Source organism: Alosa pseudoharengus, unplaced genomic scaffold (assembly GCF_046254945.1).
Source record: "Alosa pseudoharengus isolate Yale_2024_CS ecotype anadromous, Long Island Sound unplaced genomic scaffold, YU_APseudo_1.1 YU_APseudo_1.1_scf_4, whole genome shotgun sequence".
In the NCBI taxonomy this organism is placed as follows: domain Eukaryota; kingdom Metazoa; phylum Chordata; class Actinopteri; order Clupeiformes; family Clupeidae; genus Alosa; species Alosa pseudoharengus.
In genome coordinates this window covers 18,815,068-18,825,362 of record NW_027468774.1, presented here as the reverse complement: position 1 = coordinate 18,825,362, position 10,295 = coordinate 18,815,068, and the positions used below count along the sequence as shown (strand labels likewise).

The 10,295-nt window shown below is 43.4% G+C and overlaps 1 protein-coding gene across 1 annotated transcript; it reads right to left on the bottom strand.

The window, feature by feature from the left end:
• Positions 1–418: 418 nt before the first annotated feature.
• gosr2 (golgi SNAP receptor complex member 2) lies at positions 419–4,403 on the bottom strand. Its single transcript, XM_076265136.1, has 6 exons — positions 4,294–4,403; positions 3,709–3,773; positions 2,600–2,708; positions 1,887–2,019; positions 1,219–1,359; positions 419–1,070 (listed from the first exon to the last, which is right to left on the bottom strand). Exons 1-6 carry the CDS (start codon positions 4,320–4,322, stop codon positions 909–911), a joined length of 639 nt encoding a protein of 212 aa, XP_076121251.1. The 5' UTR covers positions 4,323–4,403; the 3' UTR covers positions 419–908.
• Positions 4,404–10,295: the final 5,892 nt, after the last annotated feature.

Genomic DNA, 10,295 nt, shown 5'->3' with positions numbered 1-10,295 from the left:
AACTCATTTATTATTTTACTGTTTATTATAAACAAACCAAATGACCCTTGGGGGTTGAAGCACTTTCCATGTTAGGGGCTTCTGAATCATAAGAAGCTGATCAGACAGTAGAACACAGCAAATGAGTGAGCAAATTTTCACCCTTTATATCAAAACAGTCCCCCTCAGTCCTCATTGCAGGGTTGCAAAACAGTTACAATACACCCACGGCAGCTGAAATCTGATGTTATTACACAGAGAGGGATGTCGATTCTGTGTGTTGTCTAGAGAAGATGAGTTATGTGGTCCTATTGCATACAGTTTGTATTCCTGCTTCCTCCTCTGCTCCTTAGAAGAATGACATTTGGCTCAGCCCGTGTGGACCCATATGAGGCAGTGACTGAGAAGAGTACAGTCTGGGTGAGGGGGGTATGGGGGGGGGGGGGGGGGGCGTTTCTTCAGGATATTCTAGTCATGTCATTCATTTACACTTTACACTGGCTGGCTTTGCAGGTTCAGTTTCTTGACAGAGTTTTACCATGGGCCAGAATATTTGCCTAGCAGCACAGCTCTCTTATGCAGTATTAAGAGATGAGTAGAGGAGAAGGAAGAGAGAAGGGAAGAAAGATCATCAAAAATAGGACAAGAAAAAGAAAGAAAGGAGGAAAAGAGTACAAGGGGGAAAGTATGAATTCAGAGATTCAGTCACTGACGCTAAACTGCAGGTCCTCTTGCTCCATACTGAAGTAAGTTCAAGGAACTGTGTCAACGATGTTCCAATTAAACCCAGTTTGAACTCTTTAAATCCATGTTCTGGGGGCTAAAAGGACACAATGGCCTTTTAACCATTCAGTCAGGTCCATAACCAGGAGTGTTCGTATATGTGGTCATGATCCGAGGTCAACAAGTGTCATGTGAGGTGGCAGAGGTCAGGCCAGATATTTATAGACCAGGAACATCACGACACAGGTCAGCAACATTCCGCCCACCATAATGAACTTGTCCTGCGATGCCCTCTTCTCAATCAACCGCATCACCGTGTTGGATAGGCCCAGCATGTTCGCTACGTCCAGCATCTTTTTATGGGTGCCCTGAAATGATAAAAATGAAAAACAAAATGAGATCAAATAAACCACTTTATGAAATGTACTTGATCAAGCCAGATGAGTTGCCTAAGGTCCGATGAGAGAGTGAATCATCAGTGGACACGCTCACTCTCACTCTCACACACTCCCTTACCTTTAGTGTTCCTCGTTGGTCTCGCAGACCATTGAGGATGCTGGAGCCACTGCCCAGAAGGTCATCCATACCTCTGTGGGCGTTGTGCAGGCTGGAATTCAGCTGAAGGGTCTCATCTATAGGGATGGAGGTATCTGCATCCTGTACATATAAACACAGAGAGTCGTATTTTAACAGTAGTGCAAAGGCTCGAGAAAGGCATTAAATATCAAATATTGATTCTGCTCTCTCCACTGATCTCAGCCATTTGATTAGGTGCTAGTCAGTAGGAGTGGACATCAGGGTGTTTCACTAAACAAGGATGTCAGAGTTAGCCAAGCAACTGTGCAAAGTTAAACCTACAAAGTGGATGATATGTGTGAGTGTCAGTGTGTGAGAATGTCAGCGTCTTTATGTATCTGAGGGCATCTGAAGTGAGGCTGATCTTTAAGCCTATATAGCCCACGTCCACTCTAGGTCTAGTCAATCCCAATTAACAACCCCGCAGTCTTCCCACTGGCCTCTACATAGGCTCTATGATACATGGACTTCACTTCAAAGAAGCACTGTTTTGTTGTGCCTGAAGCAGTTCCCTAACTGAGGTAACTTAGTAAGCCTGTTTTCTGAAAGCTGTCTGCAGGGCATGTGTTTGGGAGTGCGTGCGGTGCAAAGTTTTGCACTAGACTAACGTTGGTGGTGAAGGTTCTGCTCATCAGCTCCTCTCTCTCCCTGTCCTGGGCATCACGGGCGTAACGTCTGTGCTGGAAGTTCCGCAGGGCCGTCTGCAGATGCTGGACATCATATTTCAGCTGGTCAACACGACTGCAGAGAGAGAGAGAGAGAGATGATTGTCCTCCCTAGTGGTCCTTCTCTGGTTTGTGTATGTTGTGAACACCTGGCCCCTATGTATGTGTACATCTATACATGTGAGGAGAAGCATGAACACATGTATACACTGTATGTGGGTCTGAAAGTGTGTGCGTGTGTGTGTGTGAATTGGAAAGCAATTGAAGTTGTGTGTGTGTGTGCGTGCGTGTCTGGTCTCTCAGGTGCAGTAGCCTGCGGGGTGTTTATGCAACTCTGCAGCCACAGGAGCAGGAATGCTAGCAATGACACATCCACTCAGGGAATGTTTTCTCTCTTACTCTTGCGCGCGCGCGCACACACACACACACACACACACACACACACACACACACACCAGGGAAAACCCTTCACCTGTGCGCCATCTCATCTCTCAACCCCTCCCTTTCAATCAGCCTTGACCCCTCCAGCCCTCCCCGCTACCCTCCGCTGTGGTGGTGACACACTGATGTACGTCACCGGGGTACAGCAAACCCAAAGGAAATGTTTTGGTTTTGAGAGAGGACGTTGATACATCAGCAGTGGCGTCAGGACTCACAGTTTGGCGTTCTGTCTGCGGTTGGGAGGTTCTTTGCCGGCCAGGATCTCCAGGCGCTCCAGGTGGCTGAAGATCTGATCGATGCGGGCCTGCAGCTCATTCTCCACCACTACCCATGGGAAAACACACACATCACATACAATACCGTGCAAACGTTCTATGCAACTATGACAAATGCTGTGGGGATTCTTTCATTAATAATGACATACATAGTTTTTTACTCGCGAAATACTTACTTACAAAGTGCAACAAACCAAACATTTAGATGTTTGCAAAAATAAGTTCAAACGAAATCCAGAATAATTTGAAGATTAATTGTCTCCAGACGGCAAAGTGTGGGTAACACATTGGTCACATATTACCCTGTGATATCACAATCACGATAACATGTACTTATGTGCAAGCAGTACTCTCTCCTGAAACCTGTCAATAATACATCCTTAAAGTGCTTCTCCTAGAATATGTGGACATGAAAACATTTGCTTCAATGAAATTAAAAAAAAAGTTCATTTTTGCCACCGATAGATTATTGAATGGTCTACCATTCTACACCAATTCACTTGTCACATTTTATCTCTATTTTTAACCATTGCTTTATTTAATTTCATATTATGAATCCCCTTTCCCTTCATCTATTTTACTGTTTTGCCTCATGAAAACAGATCAACCTCTGTTGCTTTCCAAAGGTGTGACATGAAAAAAACTTTCATATGGTTCTATAGTCCCTCTCATCGTGTCCATTCAAACTATAAACACAGATGACTGCATAAATCTGCGTTTGTGGCACAGACTAGACAGGGTCCAATTGTGTGGCAGTTTTGGTGTGCATAGATGGGAGTGATCTTACACGTCCCAAGGAATGGATGTGCAGTACACATTCGAATGTGAAACCTTCCCAGACACCAGTTTCACTAGATAGTCATATAATGACTAATGCTTTGATCACTGTACAGGGTGACGATGTCAATGCCAGGTTGTTGGGGGACAAAGTCCAAGGGGCAAAAGAGTATCTGCCTGACCACAAGCAACAGGTCTGGATTATAGGGAGATTATAGATGCCTATTAGGGGGACTGTTAATCATGAGCCCTCAGCACCATGGACGACTTACAGTGGACTGACTGCCGATCCGTCATCTCCAGTCGCCCCATCTGGGACTGGACTTCATGGATTTGCCTGGTCACAGAATAATTAAATTCATTAATAACATTCAAGTCCTCTGATAGCATTATGTTTTGCCCTAATGCTATGTCTTTGTCTGGTTCTGGGTGAAATAAATAAATAAATTCAATCACTGCTGATAAAACAACACAACTGCATTTACACTGCGTTTATGGTTAATTCAATAGATATACTAGCTAACGTTTTTAAAGAGCTAAATGTCATGACAGCTATTTCCACACACCACTGAGTTGCCACGTCTCTTTTCTAACGTTAACGGTAAGTTAATACCGTTGACAGTGAAACCAGTTCGTGAATGATATAAAAATAAATGTTCTGCAAACATAAATGTTCTACTTAACAATGTTATTCAAACTCCCAAGCTTGCAACATGAAACAGCGGACTATGTGTAAGCTTAGCAGCTAGCTTGCTAACGTTAGTGCACATTAAATTAAACGTTAGCAGAGTAAGGACATGTTAAAAGTCCTGTGGCTCTATGACCAAACTAACATAATTATCTAACTCGTAACTCACTTGTTTGTCTGATGATAAAGACTCTCCATTGTTTCGGTTGCCTCAAACAGCTGTGCTGAAGTTGTGAAAATTGTAGCCACAAAAATATGTATAGCTACGTCAACGTTACAGTTTCGGTTGTACACTTCCGTTCGTTGTACACGTCACCACAGGGCAGGACCCACATCATGGAATCAAGGCAATTTCCGACTGCCTGTACATAATTAGTTACTTCAACAGATCCTCCTGCCTGTTGGCTTAAAACCTGTTACAGGTTCTACCAACAACACCACATCAAAGGAAATGTATTGAAATAATACGGAGGTTATTTTTTAAGTCTTAAGTCAAGGTCTCAGTAGCATACAGACAATACACTGTATTGTATTTATAAAGCGGGCTCTGCTTTTATGTTACAAACAGTAGGCCTAGCTTTTTATAGTCTATTCATCACTGAAGCAGGTTCATACAATACTTCAGTTAATTAAAATCGATGCTTTGCTGCGATCTAATAGCCTCCCTGCTTGTCATTTTCAGGTAGGTAAGAGCAGGGAATGTGTGGTGATAAAATATATGACACATAAAGCCTTTGTTTACTTTAGTAGGCCTATTTATCATAGTTTTGTTGTATGGTTTGTAATTGTTCTTCTAATAGGTATTCATTAATAACATTTTTCACAGTCTTATTTTGTCCAAGTCATTTTTTAAAACATTTTTTGTAAAGAATAGTGTCACATAGCTTTATATCCATGACTACTTTCCGTTCGCTGTTCTTGATAACTTACTATATTGTTAGAAAACAACACACTGGTATCCTATAGGCTAAAAAAAAATCTGCCACTGTAGAATTGCTTAAGGCCTACTTACTATTATTTTATTATTATTAATGCTTAAGGCCTACTATTATTTTTAAGGCCTACTGTAAAATGTATGGAGTTGAATTTTAATGTGTGACTATAGAGCTCACCTAAAACTTAAATCTTTGCAGGATTTCTTTTCTAAATCCCCTTTTCAGTGAAGCAGCCGTCTGCCACCCATCTTGCTTGCTCCAGGCTGAAATTTGTTTAGGTGCTGTCAAAGGGAGAGATATGCACTGTTGCTTTCCTGACAGCGATCCTATCAGTAGATATTTCCAGTGGCTGCATGCACGCATTTTACAAGTAAGAAACATGCAAACCATATACGAAATGGTAAATAAATAAACAGACTTTACTACCTGACTTCACCACTTAAATACCACAAGAACATTAAATTGTTGCCTTGTGTGATTGAAGAAAACTTTAGAGTGTGTGTTTTTATTCTTGAAATTGCATGCAATTTCTTGTTATTTAATTCAGCATTTTTGTCAAATAAGAGAAATGAGAAGGCAACGCTTCTGACCAAGTGCATAGACCTGTTGTATGAACCTGGTGCGGTGCAGGGCCAGTCCCATGAAAGGTGTTTTCTCCCCCTTCAAAATTTCCCTAATGTTCCCACAGGGGAGAAATGCTGGCTTAAGCGCTAATCTGATAGCATTTGTTGAGATGTGGTAAGAAATTAGTGTGACGGATGTGAGCGACGTCTTTTAAGTGTGTTTCCATTGGCTTCATCTGGCGTTTCCGCCCCTGTCACACACACACACACACACACACACACACACACACACACACACACACACACACACACACACACACACACACAAGAAAGGAAAAACTCCGCAAATTTGATCTCTTATTTGACAGGTGCCCTAAACGATGCCTCCACCACATAGCTCCCCTTCAGCTGAATCACCAACAATTGGGCTCTGTAACAACAAATACCCTCCTCATCATCATCCTCTGCAGTCTGAGGCAGCCTGTGGCCTAGGGTCAGGTGTGTCGACTCATCCTCTGATGGAGAGGCATCAGTGACAGGGAAGAATTAATGAGAAGACGTCTCCAGGCGAGGTTTTGTCAACTCCCACGCTCACCGCGGCTTTGTGGAATTTTCATCTGTGTGTGTGTCTGTGTGTGTGTGTGTGTGTGTGTGTGTGTGTGTGTGTGTGTGTGTGTGTGTGTGTGTGTGTGTGTGTGTGTGTGTGTGTGTGTGTGCATGCACTCACTGCCACCACTGCCGCTGCTCGGTATCAGAATGTGATGTCCTGCCAGGCACCTCACCGACTCCAGTGCCTGCAGTCACAGACACCGACAATAACGCTATCAAACTTTCCATAGCAGACAGGCGGGAGTGGGGTGAGCGAGGTCTGTCCTGCCCGTCTGTGAAAAGGGTTAGCGATGCGGGGGTGTGTGTCAATGAGGTCCTCATCATGATGTTACTTTGAGCGGGTACATTTCCAATAAGTCACTATGTTTTTCTTTGTTCTTTACTTGATATACGGCTGAACAATGTCCCTTTTGAGCTACACAGAGAGATGTATGATCAATTTGGGCGTAAACGCTTATGACCTCAGTTTGCATATGTGGTGTCTGTGTTTCTGTCTGTGTGTGTGTGTGCGTGCACGTCTGCGTTTGTGTGTGGGTGTGTGTTTGCTGTGTGTGTGATGGGATCTTTCTCTCTCTTTCTCTCTCTGTATTTTGTTTGTTTGTTGTGAGCTTGTGTGTGTGTGTGTGTGTGTGTGTGTGGGGAGAGGTATTTTGTGTGACTGAACGACTGGTTATGACTGAACGACTGGTGGTCACCCTGTCTTTGATTTGGTGTTGATGTTTACATTCTCATGTTGTGTGGCCGACAGCATGTTCTCCCTGCCTGATGGCTGTCTCCATGCTGCCCTACTTTAACAGAGGACCTTTATAAACCCACCCACCCACATGCCCATGCTCTTACATTCCTCTCATAGACTTTTACTATTCACCTTCACTCTCTGCCACACACACTTATGCACATTTACACTCTCTGTCTGTGTGTTACACTCCACTACATACTCACGTATTCTCTCACCCTCTCGCCCTCCCACCCCGCAGCAATATTTCAGTTCAAGCCATTTCTTGCTCTCTCTTGCTCTCTCTCTCATACCTCACACACACACACACACACACACACACACACACACACACACACACACACACACACACACACACACACACACACTGTCTCTCTCTTCCTATCCCTGGCTGTCACAACAGCTCCTCAGGGCAGAAGGGACGGGAAGGAGGGTTTAGAACTGTGGTGGGGAAAGACTGATAGGGTGAAAGAGAGACGTTCAAGAGAAGGAGGGAGAACAGAGAGAACAGAGAGCAAGCTTTATGCTGGTTGTGCTTCCTGGGACCTTTTCTAAGGTTTCTTGAACTGTTCCGTTCTGTCCTATAAAAGTGTGTGTGGTCCTGGCGAGGCTGATTTTTGCAGTCTGCTGTCTGTGTTTGTTTGTGTTAATGTGTAGTTGTTGTGCGCGCACGTGTGTGTGTGTGAGCATGCGTTCACTGTCTGCCGTCTGCGTGTATACATCAATAGAGAGACTATTTCATTTGATGCACTTGATAACCATGGGACTTTATACATAAGTGTAGCTAGATGGAGACAGTGTTTCTCCCCAACACTAGTTCATCTTCTGCCCCGCAGGAACAACACTCTAAGGTACCTGCCAACATTTCCCCAATCAGCCTACCTGTCTCCTGTTGTCAGCAAACAAACATTACTTTGTCAGATAATGATCGCTTTCATCCAGTAGCACAATTTCCTTTCTCGCTATGTGTGTGTGTGTGTGTGTGTGTGTGTGTGTGTGTGTGTGTGTGTGTGTGTGTGTGTGTGTGTGTGTGTGTGTGTGTGTGTGTGTCAGTGCCTGAGTGTAAGGTCGAGAGTGAAATCATTGATGGTGTAATTTCAGAAACAATCATTCTCTTCTTTTATTATGACAAAAATTTCCACATTTGTCTTGCTTCATCAAATTGTCTGACAGATCTGGAGACTACAGAGACTATGTGTGTGTTTCTATTGTGTCTGTACATGTGTGTGAGTGTGGGCATGTGCAGAAGTGGGTGAGTAAAGAGGTTTTCAACTGTAGCCATTTCTACTTCCTTCAGTTCTTCCTTCAGACCCCTTGTCATAAGGCTACATGGTTTTCAAGATGTAATTACCACTGTAAGGCCTTTAGGGGGAGCCCAAGTACATCTCCTGAGGTAAGAAATGATTCTGAAGTGCATTGCTTCACCGTCTCTCTCTCTTCATCTCTTCCCCTCTCCTTCCTTCGCTCCGGAGAGGTACCATAACAACGAGACTGTTTAGGGACTCCTTGCTCATGAAACGCATCGCCCTGCTCTTTGTGTTCCATATGAAGGGAAAATGATATGTTATTAAATCACTTGTGTTTGGAGCGCTGTGGCACGCTGCATTCCAGACGGAATGAGATGTCCTGGTAATGAAGGTACCGGCCTGGATATTAAGACACACTGCGTAGCTACGAGGGAGATACACACACACACACACACACACACACACACACACACACTGCCCTCTTGCTGGGGCTCTGCATCACTTTGTTGTTGTTTTTCATTGTCTTTGTGGTTTTCCTCTTCATTTTTTGTTTATAAAAGTTTGGTTTTGGGCAAATCGAGATATTTAGTGTGTGGCAATGTGTGTGTGTCTCTCTCTCTCTGTATGTGTGTGTGTGAGATAGAGAAAGAGAGCATCTTTGTGAGTATCTTTTTATGTTATATATGTATTCATTTGGGACAGTGCTCATTGATCAAATTGAACCAACAAAAGTACTGTAAAAAGCCAGAGTTAGCCTTATTGTCCCCTGTGTGTGTGTGTGTTGTGGCTGTAAACCTTGTTACAGTGTGTTTCTTTCTGCAATGTTAATGACAAAGAGTGTGCACTGTTAAAGGGAAATGATTGCCCTCAAGATATATGGAATCTCTCTCTCTTTGCCTGTCTGTCTGTCTGAAGCAGCTCACACACACACACACACACACACACACACACACACTCACAGAGAGAGAGAGAGAGAGAGAGAGAGAGAGAGAGAGAGAGAGAAAGAGAACACAGCCCATGGCCAGACCACCTGGAAGTCATGACATCTGGGCCCCCACAGCATCTTTTCTCTCAACAGGAGTGAGAGATCACATTCACTCAGACAGGTCTCTCTCACTCTCTTTCATTCTCTCTCTTTCTCTCTCTCTCATCTGCTTCTCATCCCTTCTCTTTCTGTCTTCCGTTTTATGTGTGATTAAAAAGGCAAACAGCAATACAACCCTCTTCTACCAGTAGCCCTCTCTCTCATAAAGGACCAATACTTCTACACAGTAAGGTAGAGAGAGTGAATGTATGTGTGTTTGTGACATTGTCAGTAAGGAGCCGTCTCCTGTCTCTTGATGGACTACTGTAAGAAAGTAATCCCTTTCACCACTAACACATATCCTCAAACCACTGAAAGCAAATGTTATTGTTATGACTGCTATTATTATTGTAAGTTCCAGCATTGCTAATGCTGTTGGTGTTAAGGTTTTTGCATGCTCAAGTCAAATTGGATAAAGCTTCTACTGAATAAATGACCATAACCATGTCCATACTTGTTTCCTGCAGCTGGTCACAGTCAAATGAAAAATGTCCTTGGACCTGAAGTACATGAGAGACCCACTCTGTTCACACATTATCATGCCACAGCATATCTGCACTGTGCCAGAGGGGTCTGCAGCATCACACACAAGCCTGTGTGTCAGTAGCAGACATATAGACAGTCACGCAACAACTACAGTGGTATTTATTGGTAGAAAAATATTTTTGTGTTTTTGGAAGTAAATTTGATTTTGCAATAATTAAATCTTCATAATAAGACAATAATAATCATATTAAAATATATCGAAAGAGGCTATTTATTATGTGAGGCTATTCAAGCATGTTGCTGGGCCTGTAAAGGGGGATATGGAGGACATGAGAGTGATAGTGTGTATTGTCCTGTTCAGATGAAGCTCAGCCAGTGGGAGGGTTATTTACTCAGACCCAGACGAGGAGCTGAGAACTCCATCTGCCCTTATCTAGACTCCAGCGGGTTGATCAGTCTGGGAAAGACTTGTTCAGATAGAGATGCATGGTGTGTGGGGTTCTAATGCAGG